The sequence below is a fragment of the Perna viridis genome, chromosome 14, assembly GCF_037379345.1.
Source record: "Perna viridis isolate PV_CMFRI_1.1 ecotype Kerala chromosome 14, ASM3737934v1, whole genome shotgun sequence".
NCBI classification, from domain to species: domain Eukaryota; kingdom Metazoa; phylum Mollusca; class Bivalvia; order Mytilida; family Mytilidae; genus Perna; species Perna viridis.
Window position 1 is genome coordinate 8,876,846 of NC_142458.1, and position 18,924 is coordinate 8,895,769.

Consider the following 18,924-nt stretch of genomic DNA (forward strand, 5'->3'; position numbering starts at 1 on the left):
AGCATAGATCCTAGAATTTTGTTTCTGTATCTATAATATATGACAAAATCAAATCAAAAGCTATAGTTATGGTCCTGAAACTAAAAATTTCCCTACTTTTGTATGAATTAAGTTCCATTACTCAAAAGGAAAATTGGAATATTATAATTTCACATCAATCAAAAGAAACAATTCCCAAAGCTTCACAAGAAGTGGTGGCAGCTTTTTGGGTTATTGTGTGAAGTGTGAATGATGGATGGACAAACACTGGTATACCACAATACATCTTGTCTTAAGTCGGGCTTATAAAAATGTTCTATGATAATGCACGTACCCTAAATGTACATTTTTACTTTGTTTGTACAATCTTCAAAAACACAGGCTCAGCTTGACATACCTACATGTATTCATACCATAAATCCAAAATTTAAATGCAAGGTTTTTAGATATTTAGGCTTCACATTGTCAATTTACTTGTTAAAGTACCTTGTAAAATGTAAGTGGTCTTAATCCCTAAGTGCTAAAATTCAATTTCACCAATCATATAACTTCCTTCATGATGTAGCTCCAGTTCCAAAATGCCCAAAATCAATCCAAGCCTCATTTGTTAAAATTAGTTCTAGTATAGGTCTGAGGTTTTCAAATTCCTGGTTTAACAAAAGTGAATGACCTCTATTAAATAGCATTGAATCTCATTCCATCCTCAAAAGCAAATTCAAGGAGGTAGACCTAGGGTAAGGGACACAACTCTTGAAAATCATTGGAATATTTGTATTCAGCATTTTACATCAATTTCATGTATGCATCAAAGTAACTTGGTTTGATTTCATCCTATTTCAAATGAAAGCTTGATAGGCTTTGGTGAAATTGAATATGATACAAACATATTACTGATTTCAAGAGTTGTGTCCTCTATCCTAGGCTTACCTTTATACCTTTACTCTGTTACAATTTCATTAAGATCCCTACAAAACCCAGAAAATTGTTTTTGCCCTCTTAATCCAAAATACATGTACTAAAAGGAGAGACACAAAACTCACTCCTAGCCTGACCTTGGTATTTTTCCCTGTAGAAAAATTCATAGAGAGAGTCATCAAGGGAACCAAGGTTATAGCGGTAATCAAAAGAATGTAATCCAGGGACAAAGACCAGACATGGAAAACAGACATACACAACAAAGAACACAAAGTAACGAAAGCAAATGAGCAACTCGGATTCCACTAAAAACTAGGAGCATGGACCGGGTGTACCGGTAGGGTAAGCATCCTCTGCTTTTCTAGAAACACCTGCTGAGTTGCTCATAAAAAGTCGTTCGGGGTAGACAAACGAGGAAAGGAAAACTATGACCTGTTGAATAAATCAGTTTTCATGGTGATGATGGTTACACCATAACGATCCTAGAGTTCATAACAACCATAAAACTTCTGTAGTGATGACTTCAATCTTGTAGCAACATAACCCTGTTCCAGAAGCCTATTTGTTAAGAGTTTTAGCACAATACAAAAAGTCTGCGTAGTTTTGGCTAGCTCTGGCATAACATATGAGTTGTGATATGAACACTCCATACACAGGTGCTGAAGGGATGTTGCCACAGATTCACAGTTATAGTATATATTTTAGATTGTGTAGAAACCAAACAACAATTCCATACCATTCTATAGTCAAAATTGTTGTACTTACACATAAAAATGAAATCTTGAGGCTGCTTCAAACTCACAATCAAACTTCAATACCAAAACAAAAAAGTACAATTTCTTTCAGCTTTTTATTAGTCAATAATGGTGGATATTTTTTTTTTTAATCCAATGACAACAAAAATGTCAATAATAACAATGACAAGCTCAATCATACTTTCATATAATTTGTGAAATGTCATATGTGGCCCAGTTTTTAGACATTGTCATAAAATGCACTATATTCAGTCCATATTTGTAGTACTTTCCAAAAATATCACAATTTGTCAACTATGGTCATCTTGCATCAAACACAATCACTGTAGAAAGTTAAGGAAATAATGCTGAAATACAACAGTCCAGGCAATTACTGAAATACAACATTTTGTGTACAATACAGTGCATTAAAAACCAAGAGGCTCTGAGTATCATGCATGAATTTTACACATCCAACTCATATCGTGTGTTGATTCCCTAAATATAAAAATATTGATTTAAAGAATGAAAGACAAACTGAGAAAAAATGTTTTGTTATTCTATAGCGGGTATATTCAGGCAGGGTTGTAGTGCCCCCCCCCCCAACCCCCTATTAAGCATTAAGAACAGGCCACTGTCAAAATGAAGACAGTTCAAAAAGTGGAAATGGACAGTTCAAAATCACAATGGGACCCATTCCCCCTTTGATATATTTTGAAGGTGTAGACGGTCCACTTTCTCTATTAAGCCTGTTCACTGAAAAGATAATGAAAGCCCTGCTCCCCCTCCCCCCCCCCCAGTGTCAAATCAAATTCTCTGATTTGAAAAAGGGTCCAAATACCCATAACATAGTATATCTTAACACAGAAGAAGTCTCTCCAATGCATTTCCGGGAATCCTGATAACAAATTCCCTTTATTGATTGACTGATTGATTGTCAGGGTTTAACGCCCAAGCAGCGACATTTCAGCTCCATGAATGATGATGAAATGAAACAAGGGATGGGACACAAGGATAATAGGATCGACAAATTTTGATTACCACTGGAAATAGGGAGAGGTGGGTAGGGTCAGGCAGGGCAATTTAGCCTCCTGTGGCAAACCTCTATGGTTCCTACTCCAGGAGAATACCACAGTAGGGTTTTTTAACATGCGAGGAACGCGGCATCTTTCCCAACACTGTGCACCACTATGGTTTGCGGTCAGGTTCTCCGTATTATAGCCTGACAACCCCAGCATGTAACACACCAGGGGTACCCCATTCCACCATCTGGAGCACACAACCCAGTTGTTCTGTGGGCAGAGCACCCTAGCCCCGGCTAGCTTTCTGAGCACCATTTAGTCAACTTATACGACAAGCTTAGCGCTGCTGCAGGCCTATTCTTTTTACACCTGGACCTGCGCGGGTCCGAAATTTCTTTTATATATCATTTGGATATTTAGAGTAATTGGTGGCTTTAAAAGTGGCTGCAGTCAATAGCTTCTCTAAAAGCGTTATTCACAAAATTTAAAAGTTACATCTATGATCATCTTGTTTTCACTACAGGAGCCAAAAATTCATTATGTCTTGATTATATTCCTAATAAGTTTTATGATTGATATATTGACTGTGGTTTAACATCCTATGGCAGATACTCCATACATTTCCAGATAAGAACATTGGACTAGTTGAACAGACCCTGCTTTGTAGAAGTGATATGCTGAGTCCAATTTTTATGGTGCTATCCCACAGAAGCAACAATCTATAAAAAGTATGTCTCTGCATGCCTAGAAATTTCTTCTATATATATGTCAAATGCTTGGCAGAAAAGCAATGACCAAATGTTGACCCTCCCATATATTGGGGAGGGGAGATTTCCACAAAATCAAATTGAAAAAAAAAAGAATCTCCCAAATAACTTTATGGGAGGTTTTTGATTAAAATTCCTATACTTTCTGTGAAAATAAACAAAAAGTTTAATGTTTACATAGAAAATTTGCTCTAACTTAAAAATCTCCCACATGGGATTGTGTCATGTGGGAAAATCTCCATCGTGACCTGTTCCAAAGGTGAACAGTGAACAGGTATTGCTTTGTCTCAAGATTTATGGTTCATATTATATATGTAGGATGTAAAATTTCAAAATCAATACATAACATTACCGGTAGCTAACATGGTCCAAGAATCAGCTTTTTATTTACGTTGACTAAATTTCAAGGGTTATTTTCTAGAAGAAAACTTGGTTAAAATGAATTCTCTAACAATGGAAGAATGGGCATGCTAAATTGCTTAAACTTGAGACATACACAATAGGCAATGTTCACAAAGAAATATTAATATTTATATAAGAATAATTTGACCTGTAGGAGATTATTTTCAGGCCAATCAGAGGTAGTAAAATTAGTGGCAGTCCAAGGTCCAGGATCCTCAATTTCTGACAAAAGACCTTTGAAATTTCTTTTAACAGTGTCCTGGACCTTCAACTCTTTTAAATGATCTTTTAGTGGGGACAAATGATTTTTCTTAAGTGGACTTCCGCTTTATTATGAACTTCCCTGAAGGGGACCATTGATTTGAAAGTCCTGGATTCTTGAAAATTATTCCTGCCTGACACCATTTCTAAAAGTCTACGACCTCCTCATGATGATGAAAACTATATTGTATAAAAGGATGCTTCTTTTCGTCCTTTTTTTGTACATAATTCTATAACCACATTCTCTACATCTGATTGGATCCCTCGCTTTAATCTCATTTTCCTGGTGACATTCTGAAAAAGAAAAAAAAATTAAATTTCGAGTTCTGAAATTTCATAAAAACTAGAAAACGTATTGATAAAGTAACAAAAACAATACTGGTATCCCTGACATCAAATGGAGCTAAATGTTAAATGAAAAAACCCTTGAAAGTTGGATTCATAATCTTTGGAGTCCTCTGACAATAACTATATGTCTTCTTGCACATCTACATGTATATATGATGCCCAACCTTCCTATAAATTTCATCAAAATCTCTTGAATTGTATAGAGGAGTTACATTTACAAGAAAATACAGTGTGATTCCAGTGACCAATCCAGGAATTTTGAAAAGGAGGCCAACTAACTTGCCTAAGGCCAAAAAAAAATGTTGTGTTAATGATCACCCTTCTAAAATTTTGTAGGGTGGGTAAGTAGGGATTTTTTGAAATTTTTATTTGTATTTTTTTCAATTTTCAAATGAAATAAGTGTGACAGAGAACTCAGAATGCGATAAAAACAAAATCTGCTAAATTAACCATGTACACGTAATAGACTTAGTTCATGACCAAGAGCACACTCATATGTGTCTAAATACAAACAATCGGTATTTTTAACTCATATGTGTCTAAATACAAACAATCAGTATTTTTAACTCTTTGTTTTTCCATCTAGGATAGAAAAAAATATCTTTGGCTTTATTTTTTATATTTTTTTTTTCTGTAACGTTTTTGAATTATTCTGTTTTTCAAAATCACAAATGAAAACTTTTGGGTAGGGGGTCTGAAGGAGGGTCTGATTTTCAGCATTTTAAGTTCTATGGCATACAAACATTTAAAACATGACTCAAGCATAAAAACTTCAATGAAAATATATTTTTTTCTACAATTCAAGGCAAAAGATTAAATATGTCTAACAAGGGAGGGTATAAAATTTTTCTGACATATGTGCTGCCATTTTATTTTTTCATAGTTTCTATAAATATCATGACAGAATCAGAGTCTCCTGCATCTTGAGATCTGTAATGTCATTTCTTTTATCTCTATATAGTTAAATTTAGATTTTACTATCTCAAACCTTCATTATCCTGAATGAAAAAATGAATTACAATTTACACTACTCCTTTCAGGAGTATTGAATAGCCTTACCACCACAAATGTAGATCATAGTCTGTTGCTTAACAGGAGCTGTACCCTCTTTGGTTTCCATCTCTAACTACAATTTAAAATCAGAGAATTATTAACAAACAACAGAAAAGGCATCGTTTAATAGTGTCTGAACTTTATAAAATTTGGTACTTAAGGAGGTACACAACACCTAAGGGAAACAACTCTGTAAAAATCAGCAAAATGTTTTGTTTTGTGACATTCTGATATTATCAAACTTAAAGCACCTTAGTGATGAAGCTACTATACACATGTATGTTCACTGAAATTATTCCCATGAAACATGTTGATTAAAATTCCTTGAAATTTATATATTTTGCTTCTTTTGTCAGAGTAAACCACTGAAAAATATTTCAAGAAATTTAAATGAGCCATTTGAACTTAAAAGAAGTTAGTTACGTACCCACTTAATTAACTTTCAGACTTGGACAAGTAACAAACAGCAGAGACAGGTATTTGTTTCAAGGTATAAAACACACTGGATTTACATTGTATTTGAATTGCTTTTAGCAGCAGATGTAAAAATTTCATATACTTTATCCACTTTTGGAAAATCTTAAGTCCTCAATATATTGTTACTGAATAGGATTGAAGGTTTTAGACTGAAGTAAATGAAAATTAAAGGTCCAACAAAAGTCAAACCAAGGGTCCTGAATCTCTGACAACAACTAATTTGAACCCCTATTGCAAGCAGCTAGGTACCAGTCACCGATTTTATTACTCCTATTTGGGTCAGAATTTTTGCCCCATTCCGAAAAAGAAATATGCATCAAATTTCCAAAACTTCAGTAGTGTATTCTCATATGCTGCACGAAACGTCACCTCAAGATGTACAAAACTGATCACTGCCATACTGTTTCAAATTTGCCATTCAGACTAAGATGTCCCCTCATGGACTTCAATACAACTGTAATGGTACTCATAAAAGATTTTACATGTGCATTTGATTTTTTTTAAATACTGCGTAAAGATACTTGCTCTCATGAATATAGATTACAAAATAGTTAATAATTAGTTTGGTACAGTAATTTCAGTTACACATTTTAGACTTTTGGAATTGTGAAAACCAACATACAGGAAATATTCGAAAAATATACATCATTTTCTTGACTAATAATGCATTGAAATGGAATTTTCCACATCTCATGGAATTTTCAGTTTTTAACATACCACATGAATTAATATCTAAGCCAATCATTATTTTAGGACAAGTTGGTATGGGTACAGGTTACACATTTTTGACCATACCATCAATTTCAAATTTAAATTTGAGCAATTTACCCAACACCGCAACAGCAATGCTACAAAGAGTACATGCCTACATGGTCATGGATGATGGAGGGTATGAGACAGCCTAACCAATCTTTTAATATAATCCTTGTAACGGACTTACCGCTATCGTTATGATTTAAATACAAATATTTATGTATATACTGTAATGACTGTTCAGTATATGCATGTACACCACGTATCATTATCAAAAAGACAATATGTACAACAGTGTCAACACTTTTAATAACTGAAATCATTCAGTCGGAACTTGGAATTAATGTATTTTGAAAGTTTATGCAATTGGACAGAGAAAGGGCCATGGGCGAATGCCAAATATACTGTATGATATTTAGAACTACAACTCTATAGGATAAACCTTACATGTTTTCTTGAAAAATTGTCACGCTTACAGAAACCGGAACCGGAAATTTAACAGTTCTCGCTGATGTAAACAAATAAACGAAATCTCGCGTGATATTTGGTTGCTAAATTATTTAGATTTTTCAATCAACTGTATGGAAAAAGCTAGAAAGTATCGGAAAAGAAGGCATTTGATTGGTTCCCAGTTCATGGCGAAAATTTCAAATCCTTGAAATCAACAAAGAAAAAAATTATACGACAGGCGACATTCTTCACATATAAAAGGGATATTAGTGTTGTGTAAAGACGAATTAGTGCTTAATTTTTATGTTTTTAATTTCTTGAAAAGCGATAAACGCTTGGAATTAATGGTAAGTTATTTTGAAAGTCGTCACTGGAACATACCAGACTTCCCGCTCCCGGTGAGACCCACTTACAAAATATTTTCAAAATATGTGTTCCACAATAATTTTCATCTATTAATTGGCCATTTATATTGGGTGATTTACATTTCAAACATGATTTGTGAAAAAATCTTCGATTATTTAAAAATTAAAACTTTATGCCACAATGTCAATGGCCCATCATTGTTGACACATCACGTCATCAGCAGACATGCCATCCGATTGAACGGAAGTTTCGATAAATGAATTTTAATTTTAAACATTCATGAACCGTCTGCCACATAAAAGTAACAACTTAAATCGTGTTCAAACACGAAATACAGTGATAAAATTCAATGATCTGAAGAAGAAAAAGAAGCTAGATTCATATCTTGTAAAGTACCTAGCTGCGAAAACGTAGCTCTAACTATTTATTTGTATTTTTTAAACGTTTGATTGCAAAATCAAAAAAAAGAATCAAGAGCTACAGTTTTGCTGCTAGTGACGTATCATGTACAAAAATGCATGATATTCATTTACATCATGCAATAAACAGGTCAATTTCACAAAAAGAAATTTTGTGTGTCACATTGCAGTTACAATTCTTTTTGTCCATTATGGTGGAATGACTTACATAAACTTCATTTCAGTCCAGATCTAAAATATTATTATAATACTTATTTATACATGTCCACATGGAAATTGCCCCATGTACATAGTAAATAGTGTAGTGTGGTATAGTAAGAGGTACATAAATGTATAATACCCTCAGCTCATTTGTTATTGGTAAAAATATATTAAATATCAGTAAATCTTTTTTATTCCCCTGCTCCAAAGTAGAGGGGTATACTGTTTTACCCTTGCTTTTTTGTTCATGGTTTCCAGAACTCATTGTATTATAGAGGATAAAGGTGAGAGAAGTTCGAAATAAGTTCGACCTTAAAATTGCTCTCAAGAAATTGTGACAATAAGGATTTGCCAACTCATCAATAAATATGGCTCATTCTGCCAACAGACAAATTAATTGACAACTTTCATATTGCTTGCTTCAGTTGGGAAATTCATGATAAATTTTGGGGAAAAAAGACACTTTTTCTCATCGGGAATAGGGCCAATAATCAGTGGTAAATTGAAAGAGTAATCAAGGTAACTAAGGTTATAGCGGTAATCAAAAGAGTGTAATCCAGGGACAAAGACCAGACATGGAAAACACAAATTAACTAAAATCATACATACAAAGTAACAAAAGCAAATGAGCAACTCAGACTCCACTAAAAACTAGAAGCATGGACCATGTGCACTGGTAGGGTAAGCATCCTCTGCTTTTCTAGAAACACCCACCGAGTTGCTCATAAAAAGTCAAGTTATGGGTAGACAAACAAGGAAAGGAAAACTATGACCCTTTGAATAAATCAGTTTTCATGGTGCAGTTGGGTACACCATAACAATCCACGAGTTCATGATGATGACCATAAAACTTCTGTAGTGATGACTTCAATCTTGTAGCAACATAACCCTGTTCCAGAAGCCTATTTGTTAGAGTTCTAGCACGATACAAAATGTCTGCGTAGTTTAGGCAAGCTCTGGCAGAACATATGAGTTGTAATATGAACACTTCATACGCAGGTGCCGAAGGGATGTTGCCACAGATGAAAGGAAAGTTGACAGTTCTGAATGAAAAGTCATCACATTTGTCGTAAATTTTGGTCAATAGTTTTCCTTTACCATCAATTTCTAAGTGTAGGTCAAGATATGAGGCTGACTTCACAGTGTCCGTAGTATCCTTCATCTCAAGTTCTTTTGGGTAGATGCGATGTATCAAATCCCCGAAATTAGTCTATATAGCGGAAACTGAGATTGAAGGATCTAGCCAAATGATATTCTTTCTTTCTGATCAGATCAGCTATAGTGGAAGGTAGAAAAAATCCTGATATCAACCTCTACACCCCAACTCACCCCCTTTTGAGTGCATGTGTGATGAAAGCATTATAGCAAATAAAAAAAATTATCCTACATATAACATACATGTATAGTACAAGTACTTTGTAATAATTGAAATACAGAATATACATCAAATTTGCTTTTCAGTACAATCCCACCTTAGATTCTCCAGTATGCCTTACATGTATATACCTGAAATATAACTGGTCCATGCTCCCAATTTTTAGTGGAGTTTTGGATGGCTCATTCTACTTTGTTTCTTGATATAAGGGTAATTTTTTAAAAAATTGAGCTTTTTTTTTCAAAACTTAAAAGTGCTCTGCCAACAGGATGTAAATGTATAAAAAACTGTATGTTAGGCAAACTTTTGTCTCAGATTATCATTTTTTAGAAACTTCAAGTACACGTACCATCTTTTCACAAGAGTGTCCCAACTACAATGTTAGCCTTATAATTGACCTTCTGTGAGTGGTCTCCCTAGCTTTTTAAGCTTTGATATTTCAGAAGGTCAAGTGCAACGCATGTACCACAAAATATGGATGTGTTGGAAATAAATTGTTCAAATTGTCAAATTGAAATTGGATTTTTTTTTTAACTTTACCTCCTGATGTCAGTTTCAATTTAAATCAAAGAATTTTTTTATAATTAAATTTGACCTGTGTCAATCAAGCAGTTGTTTGAAAGTTCATTAGTAAATGACAATATAATTGACCTCTGCAATACCTGGGGTATATTTGTACCTAAGTGTCATAATTACCTGTGATGACCTCAGGCAATTTGCATATATTGTTATTTCTTTGTAATACTTGTATTTACCAGTTTTATGACTGTTAAAACTTCACTAAGTCAATATCTTTTCATCAGGTAATTACCAAATACTTATTTCTGAAGGAAGAATTTTGTCACTTCAAAGAATATCATTTTCAGTGTTGTGATAAGAGTGAGTGATTATTCTGTTTTATTGTCATGATATGATAAGGTTTATCATGCTTATCACAGTAATCATGATTATCAGAAAAATCAAGGATTAAAGTTTTAGGAAGATATGATATTTTTTTGTTTAATATGGTCATTATTTGACACGACACTTGTGACATCACTTGATTTTTATTCTTTGAAACTTGCACAAGCTAACATTTTTCATTTTTTCTCCTATCTTGGATTTACAATCAATGGATATGTAAGTTATCAATATACATTTATAACAAATTATTTTCATGTAGAAATGTTTCTTCTTTACTGGCACTGTTTTGTTTATTTAAAGTAATTTCTTAACCTTATTTTGTGTTAACAGATAAGTAATTGTACATGTAGATGTTCATGATTATACATTACAGTGTACAGTGTATTTCTATTAATTTTCACAACATTGAGGTTTTTGGCAACTTTGCATGTCATTGACAAAAAATATTTAAAATTGCCTTAATTTTACCTAAGACATTGTAGGGATGACTTGCATGACTTGTCATTTCATACTCCTAGGTTTTTTAACTAAAACTTTGGCTTTGTCGCCCACAGCTTAAACTTTTGTAGCCAATACATGTATATACAGTTCTTTACAATCACAATAGTAAGTCAAGTAGCCCCAAATTTTAAGAGCCATTGGTGATTGGGTCCTTGCTAATTTCAAACCCTGTATACATGTACATGTAAGGCATGCCAAATTTAATTTAAATCGTTACCTGATTCAAATTATTTTAGTAAACACAATGAAATCTGTCTAAACCAAACCCCAAATAATCTGATAAATTGTCAAAACCAGACAATTTTAAAGTTCCTTCAGATATACAGTAAAACCTCTCTAAACTGAACCCATTATGGACTGTGGAATTTGGTCCAAGGTGTACGGTGTATCCAGGTTCAGAATAATTTAAACATACACAATGGGACTTCAAAAGTTGTCTGTTATAGACAGGTTTTCAGTTAATTCAGAGTTCGGTTTAGACAGGTTTGACTATATATCAACACTAAAATATATTTTGAACCTTGGTAAATTGAACTCCTGTCCAAATTGCACCAATTCTAAAGTCGAAAAGGGGTTCACTATAGACAGGTTTAACTGTATCAAAAATATGCAAAATTTTAAGTTTACATGTATATTAAAGTTATGGCTTGTTCTCAGCTTGTGTATATAACACTTATTTGTAAAGTATACTCACCTCATCCCACTGTGAGTCACTGAGAGAGCAGTTCTATAGTACATTTTTACTTGGACAGACTGATTGGTCAATCAATTCAATTGGTTTCATGGTGTTTTATTATAATTTTTGGCAGTTTAATTAGAAGAACCCAATATCTACAGCTGGGCTGAGCCATTGTCCCACTAATTAGTAAAATGTATCAATTTCAATTTACTTGTATGTGGTCTACAAGTAGAAGTACATGTAGTATTGGAATTAAATATTTGATCTAATATGATTTAAACATTTTTCACCTAATTTCTTTCACTGACACATTGTCATTGAGCAAATTTCACTTAAGCAAAATTTGTGACATGAATACTGTTATTGCTAATACTGGTAGCCTTATAAAAAGGGGCTTTAATGTAAAATTGTCATATTGAAAACATAAGTTGATATGAGCAGCTATATTTCTGTGAAATATCTTGATGTACCGACAAGTTGTTCGAGTTACATTTATGGTGAGTTTCAGAATTGATATGATTGAACATGGTTTATTACTATTGTACATAACAGTGTTCTCCCCATGCCATTATAGCACTGTACTTTGCAGCATTATGATTTCTTAGCACTGTGCTATTAGTAATTAATTTTAGTTATAATGCACTATGGGCACTGCTTTAATTTTGGAAGAAGGCCAGTAATCACTGTGCTATTACAAAATTATGGGGAGAACACTGCATAAAATGTATGTACTGGAAAAACATTCTACTACATGCATGACTTAAATACATGTATCATATGCTTACAAGGGTTTCATTATTTTTTTTGCAATGCAGGTACCTATGTTCAGTGTTCTAGGATACCTATTTCCTGTTACCCGGGGCAAATGAAATTTGGGTCAGGGAAAGTTAGGTACTTAGTTACACTTTCCCGTGGCAAGTTGAAAACTTCAAATGCTGTAAGGATTTGTTTTGTTAGGAAAGCAGTCATTGACTGTGGAAAAGTTGATTTTAAATGGATTTTTCCAGAGGAAACCTAAAATTTTACACAGTAGAGATATTTTGAGTGGAGTCACAGTGCCTCCACTCTCCACACTGGAGTCATCATTTCAAAAATTGTCTGTAATTAAGTAGCACTCCAGCTAAGAATCATGCAAAATCTGAAAAATGTGATACACCCCAAAAAGGCTATATATTTTTATTTTTGTAATTAAGTTGTTTTATGGGTCTTTATTGTGAGATGTGTAATTATTCATTCAAATCTGCCTGCTCTTAGGAGATAATCAACATTGAAAATCCAATAGATTCTGTTGTATTTGAGTATCATTTACAGAGTTATCTCCCTTAATTTTGAAAATTACAGTGCACTCTATAAAATCTTTATCTCCTAAGAGCAGGGGTTATATGAAAAACCACATGTTAATTTCTGTTTACTATGACATTTCAAACAAAATATCAAAAATAAAAATATGTAGGCTTTTTACCCATGAATCACATTTTGCATGATCCTTAGGTAGAGTCCTACTTAACTTCTGTCTTTATGCCAAGATATTTTTAATGATTCTTATGTAAGTTTAATAACATTTCTGTAAAGAACAGAAAAAATATTGAAAACTATTGAAATTTGGCAATTTATCCATGTTTTTACTTTGGTGGAGTCACAGTGGAGGACATGAATGACTCCAATGTGAAGAGTGGAGGAATTAAAATTTTGATTAACAGTAGTGTACCTGGTACCACCTTTTAATGAAAGGCTTTCAAATAAGATGGATGTTATATAGAAAACAAATTTCATCATTGTTCCCAAAATAAAAAGAAATATATGTGTAGTCTTGTTGCACATGTTGCATGTTAAAAGCACCTTTCAAACAAATAAATTATGAAGAAATGGATGTTTTCAAGGCTTCAGATTATTAAGTTAAATTCAAAATCTGAATAAATTTTAAAAAGCAGTTCTTCAATATTTAATTGATTTTTTGCTCTGTCATATTTACAATTTTTTTTAGGGGGGCTTGGGCTTGAAATTAATCTGTCATTACCTGTCTTCCTTGTCACTTCATGTACATGTATGTGAGTATCTATAGCTGCAGATTTTCTAATAACATTTCACTTTTTAAATAATTTCAGAGAAAATGATGGGTGATCTTCTGCACAGACCCCTGCCTTTCCTGAAACCAGTTCACTCAACAAAGATAGCTGAATTCCACTCAGAAATGGAGCCATTCCACCCAGCGAAGATGAGGTCTGTCAGTACCTCAACACCAATCCTAACCAGGGACATGTTGTCAGATAAATCTGCCAAAGTTACAAGGTCGATGTCGACTGGGCATGTCAATGACTCTGGGTTTGATGAATCCTTCAATGAGTCATTTTGTGATCAAACAATTTGTGTAGAGACACCAAGTACTGTCTGCAAGTTGGAGAAAAGGACTCCTGTTTTTAATTTTGCCAGTATTACAAAGGTCAGAGACAATGCACTTGATGATAGTTTTGGGCCGTGCCCATTTAGCGTGAGGGTAAATCGTTACTATGAGACTCCAGGTGCTGCATTTTTCTCACCACAAAAAGAATCATCGCAGTATGAGCCTGACAGTAAGCGATGTCGAAAGCAACCTATAAACATTCCATCATTCAATTTAGATTTAGAAACAGAACCTTGTGGAGATGCTTGTATATCTTCAATAGACACTTCTTCACTAGTGGAACAGTTTGATTCGGTGATGCAAAGTTTTTCACCTTCAACTTGTGACAGAGTGATTGGTAGAAAAATGGGACTCCAACATGTAGATATTATTACTGAACTTTCCAGTAGAAACATCAGCTGTTCAATGATTTTACAGTATTTAGAACCTAAAGATCTCTGCAGGTTTGTTTATATCACATGTAATGTACAGTGTACATGTACATTTTAACTTTCCTTATTTGTACATTTTGTATCTACATTGTAATAATTGCATTAAATTAATCCTAAGACATGACTTGTAAGGTACATGTACATGTATGTAAAACTAAGGATACACAAGAAACATAACATTGCCGTAAAGTGACATTATAATAGAAACAAGTCACTTTCTCCCCGACTCAAGTGTAAAAGAATCTGTTAAGAATCAAATCATTAGGTCTCTGAGCTATTTTCTGAGACCAATTTTCGAAAGACTGCTCTCGATCGATGTAAAACAGTTTCGTCAGATGCCCTGGTTTAAAGGTAAACAAATTACACCCAAAAAAATCTGTCTAAATATCCATTCTGTTGTTGTGGACATTTGAAGCGATATAACGAATGAATTTATTATTTGATGTAGTTAGAAAAGCCTGAAAAATAGGGATTAGTGTTTTGGTTTTTTTTTAAGACAAAACACTATACTTTTGAGGTATACAGAATAATAACAGTTTCAAAATCAAGACAAACAATATTACAGTGCGCCTGATAGGGCAAGATGTGATATTCTGTCAAGACATTCAAAACTGGCGTTATTCTATTTATTAGCAACATCACAGTTGATTTGAGGTAATATTGTTATAGGAAATTGCCAATATTTTTTAGAATCAAGGATGCAGCTTTGAGTTTAAAAATATCTGGCATGTAAGAACAATGGAAAACCAATAAAATTGCTGACTGATGACAGTATAATACATGTACTTGTAATTTAACTCAAAAAGGGCAAGATGTGATGTTTGTTTATTGTAATACACGTACAATATACAATACCATCAACAAAAATTTGAATTTCTCCATTCTTTACAGTGGAGTCACTCATGTCCACCAAAATGAAAACTGGGATAAATTTGCTTCATTTCTTTACTATTCCATATTTTTTCTGTCCATAACTCAGAAATGCTATTAAACTGCTAGATCCATTAAATATACCTTGGTGTAAAGACAGGTGTAGTAAACTAAAAATAATATTTGAAGTGGTACTCCTTTGTGAAGAATGGAGAAATTAAAATTTGTGTTGACTGTGTAGTGCCATTTGTACGTTGATTGGCTAACCAAATACATATAACTGAGTTTCTTGTTAACTATTACAGAATGTGTGAAGTGAGCAGAAAATGGCAGACAGTGTGTAATGGTGATCCTAATAGCAGAAAGAGAAAAAGATCTATAACAGATAGAATTATCTCTGGAAAGGTATTACTTAACATAAATTTGTTTCAATTCATGGGTTTTGAAATGAGATAAGGTACATTTACATGTACTTCTTCAGTTGACCGAGCCGGTATGTTTCCACTAATGTTATCCTCCTCTTCAGTATAACTACTGAGGAGAATTTATTTGCTCCTCGGGCAAGCTACATCCAGAATTCAAAATTCTGGTTCCCCTAATATACATGTACCTACTATTATATGAGAAAGTGCTTCTACCACAGAAATATTAACTAAAAAAATTAATCCAAAACCCTTTCATACTTTCCAAAATTTTCATACATGTACGTAAAAGATTATGATATTTTTAACATCTTGTTAATGTCTGTCATTTCAAATACTGGTTTTATTTCAAACCAAATCAGTATTTTGGTCTAAATGGAGATAATTTACAACTACAATGTGACTTTCCACAGACATCCATGACAATGATCTTGTGCTAAAAATACCCAATACAATATTTAGGATGTTTTGCACATAGAAAATGCTTTAAAATAATGAAACAAGAATATAAAAAATGTCTTTACATTTCAGGAAAATAAAGGGAAGAAATCCCCTCCAAGACCGCTGAGATGTCTGACAGATAGTCAGAAGACTCTTGCGCCTGTACAGCTTATTGGAAAACAACTGACACCTTGTTCCATTAAAGTTGATCTCTTTCAAAAGGTATGTAACACAGAGATCTTAAGGCCCTTCAAAACTAAATTCTGCTTCTCTGCCTAATTTTTGTGAAAACCTGTGTGGAAGGAAGGAATTTTCTTTGCTATTGTCAGTGCCAATCATAAATTATTAAGATGCTCTTTACATTGTTTATAAGAGAAAAAAAATAATGAGGGGAAATTTGTGTATTTTGTTTATTTATTTATATTTTGATAATTGGTTGAAAATTAATAGAAATAACACAAATGTGACCCATCTGAAAATTGCAATAGAGGTATACAAAACGTGAAATATTTTGATCGTGATGGAATGAAACTATTACACCCCTACTTCACATACATAGATGGTACATTATGTTGTACCTAAGTTACAACAAGCAATAAATAAACATTGTTTTCACTAAATAAAGATTTAATTTCAAATAGATTTCTTAACATCACAAAGGTCTAATTTTATTACTGTTTCTATTACAGGCAGCAGAAGATTTAAAGAATGAAGAAAAGTTGAGGAAATGTCCGAAATGTTCCAAAGTTGCCAAAGTTTTACCAGTGCAGGATAGAGGACAGTGTCTGAACAGTGAATGTAACTTTGACTTTTGTTCCAAGTGTTTCTTTCAATTTCATGGTTCGAAACCATGTACACCTGTGGCAGCTAAAAAACCAAAAACAGACTCTATAGGTAGTAGAAAAAGCAAAAAGAATTTACGCAGACTGTAGTAGCAAAAAGGAAGCCTTTGAGGCTGCATTATAAATCCCAAGTGCCAATCAGTAGAAAGATGACTGAACCATTCAAATGAAGATAATGAAATTATCTCCCCTGACAGGACTGACTGATTATCTCCCCTGACTGGTCTGACAGAGTGCCATAATGAAGCAGTATTAACTACTGACTGTCTGTACAGACCTAGGGGAGACTGTAAGATAGCACGTCCTTAAAGGAGAGCATGCGATAGATGATGCTTGGAAGAAAATACATTCCAAGTAGACACAAAATGAGTAATAGACTTCTTGCCTATTAGGTCAGAATAGAATTAATATACTATTACTATTAAGATAGAAATATTGTAAGAAAAGCCAATAGTTAAAGTGCAATATATAATTACTTCAATAGCAGTTCAAAACAATCATCTTCCAAGACCTAAGATTGAAAATACGATACAATAGAAAAATGTTGTTCTAAAATGCTGCTTTTCTGATGTTTTAGTAGAGAAATCATGATCAAGTACAGAATGAACTAGTCTAATTTCATTGTTTAAGCTTTTATTTTGTACACTTATTTTTATTTTATATACAATTTAACATTTGATTTTAGACAAACTGTTTACTTTTTGCTTGCTTGCTTAACAGAGAAATGAATGCCTTTAGTTTTGAAAATTCTTGCACAATTACATTAGGTACAAAGAAAACATAAGTGGTATAAAGAATGATCAAAGTACAAAATTCATGGAGAAGCATGTAAAATTTTGAGAGAACCAATAAATATTTTTATTTCAGCAGTTAGATTTTTTTATATTATATTTTTATATTTGCATGTCTGACAAGTCAACGTCAAGATTTTTTATACAGTGTTTTTGTATTTTATGTTGTTATTTTTATTTTATGATTTAAATGGCACAATTATTATTATAATTTATATGTTCAACTTCACTGTATTTATTTCGTAATTGAAGGTACAGTGTTCATTATTGGGTCAAAATGCACAAACATGTACATGTATAATCAAGATTTGATATGCTAGTTGTAAATTACAACTTCCTTTTGGACTACAGTTTTACTTGTATTCTCCTCATTTGTCAATCTTCTCCTTGGCTATTCAGATAAGATACACTATGATACATGTAGAAAAACTCAATTTGAACATCTTTAATGTTCCTCAAAGTTCAATCTATCCTGTAACTACCGGTAACTTGTGTGCATTTCTGGTCATGAGATGGTATGTTAATGTTTACATGTGATTTGTTAAATGAAAATTATTGCCACCAAGAATGTGTTCATGCAATTTACTTGTTATCACAATAAAATATTTATTAATTATATATGTTTCCTTGTATCCATGTGTATTTTCTGCTTCTGGAGAAAGATGTACAGAATCTTAGTCATCCAGCAGTTGATAATCATACCTCAATGGTTAAGGCATTAGTCAACCATAGTGTTTGCCAATTTCAACCAATCAGATCACTTGAAGATTTGAGGAAAAACACAAGACTTGAGGAAATTCTCAATTTGAGATTTTTTTTATGAAACCCAGGCCTGTTTATTTAATGCTGAAAAGCTTTTTTACTGCTAAAACAAAATGCACACATTGAGCCTCTCCTTGCAATATATCACCAGGGTAGGAAACTCACTCAAATTCTAGCCAGTCTTGAATACAATTTTTCAATATATTTATATAATTTTGCTAAAATTAGCCAGTCTCGGGCTGATGGGTGGGTTACTATTTTTAACTGATATAACTCAGAAATTTATTCATTATGCAATGAAAACAAAACATCAAATAAGACTGATATCAAATCACAGGTATCAATTTCACAAAAAGTCG

General features: G+C 33.1%; 2 protein-coding genes across 2 annotated transcripts; one reads left to right on the forward strand and one right to left on the reverse strand.

Moving 5' to 3' along the window:
- Positions 1 to 1,725: 1,725 nt before the first annotated feature.
- Positions 1,726 to 7,241, reverse strand: LOC148598118 (DNA-directed RNA polymerases I, II, and III subunit RPABC4-like). Its single transcript, XM_088560452.1, has 4 exons — positions 7,159 to 7,241; positions 5,488 to 5,554; positions 4,282 to 4,374; positions 1,726 to 1,972 (listed from the first exon to the last, which is right to left on the reverse strand). Exons 2-4 carry the CDS (start codon positions 5,546 to 5,548, stop codon positions 1,950 to 1,952), a joined length of 177 nt encoding a protein of 58 aa, XP_088416578.1. The 5' UTR covers positions 5,549 to 5,554; positions 7,159 to 7,241; the 3' UTR covers positions 1,726 to 1,949.
- Positions 7,242 to 7,309: 68 nt separating this feature from the next.
- Positions 7,310 to 18,419, forward strand: LOC148598119 (F-box only protein 5-like). Its single transcript, XM_088560442.1, has 5 exons — positions 7,310 to 7,508; positions 13,711 to 14,449; positions 15,613 to 15,712; positions 16,261 to 16,392; positions 16,860 to 18,419. Exons 2-5 carry the CDS (start codon positions 13,716 to 13,718, stop codon positions 17,100 to 17,102), a joined length of 1,209 nt encoding a protein of 402 aa, XP_088416568.1. The 5' UTR covers positions 7,310 to 7,508; positions 13,711 to 13,715; the 3' UTR covers positions 17,103 to 18,419.
- The last annotated feature ends 505 nt before the right edge of the window (positions 18,420 to 18,924 follow it).

Excerpts from the sequence above, each read along its gene's own strand:
- LOC148598118 (XM_088560452.1), bottom strand. The coding sequence starts at position 5,548 with ATGGAAACCAAAGAGGGTACAGCTCCTGTTAAGCAACAGACTATGATC. Across the intron at positions 4,375-5,487 it reads TATGATCTACATTTGTGGTG|AATGTCACCAGGAAAATGAG; the intron begins GTAAGGCTATTC and ends TTTCTTTTTCAG. Across the intron at positions 1,973-4,281 it reads CAAAAAAAGGACGAAAAGAA|TGATTGTGTTTGATGCAAGA; the intron begins GCATCCTTTTAT and ends AACTTTCTACAG.
- LOC148598119 (XM_088560442.1), top strand. The coding sequence starts at position 13,716 with ATGATGGGTGATCTTCTGCACAGACCCCTGCCTTTCCTGAAACCAGTT. Across the intron at positions 15,713-16,260 it reads ATAGAATTATCTCTGGAAAG|GAAAATAAAGGGAAGAAATC; the intron begins GTATTACTTAAC and ends TTTACATTTCAG. Across the intron at positions 16,393-16,859 it reads AAGTTGATCTCTTTCAAAAG|GCAGCAGAAGATTTAAAGAA; the intron begins GTATGTAACACA and ends TTTCTATTACAG.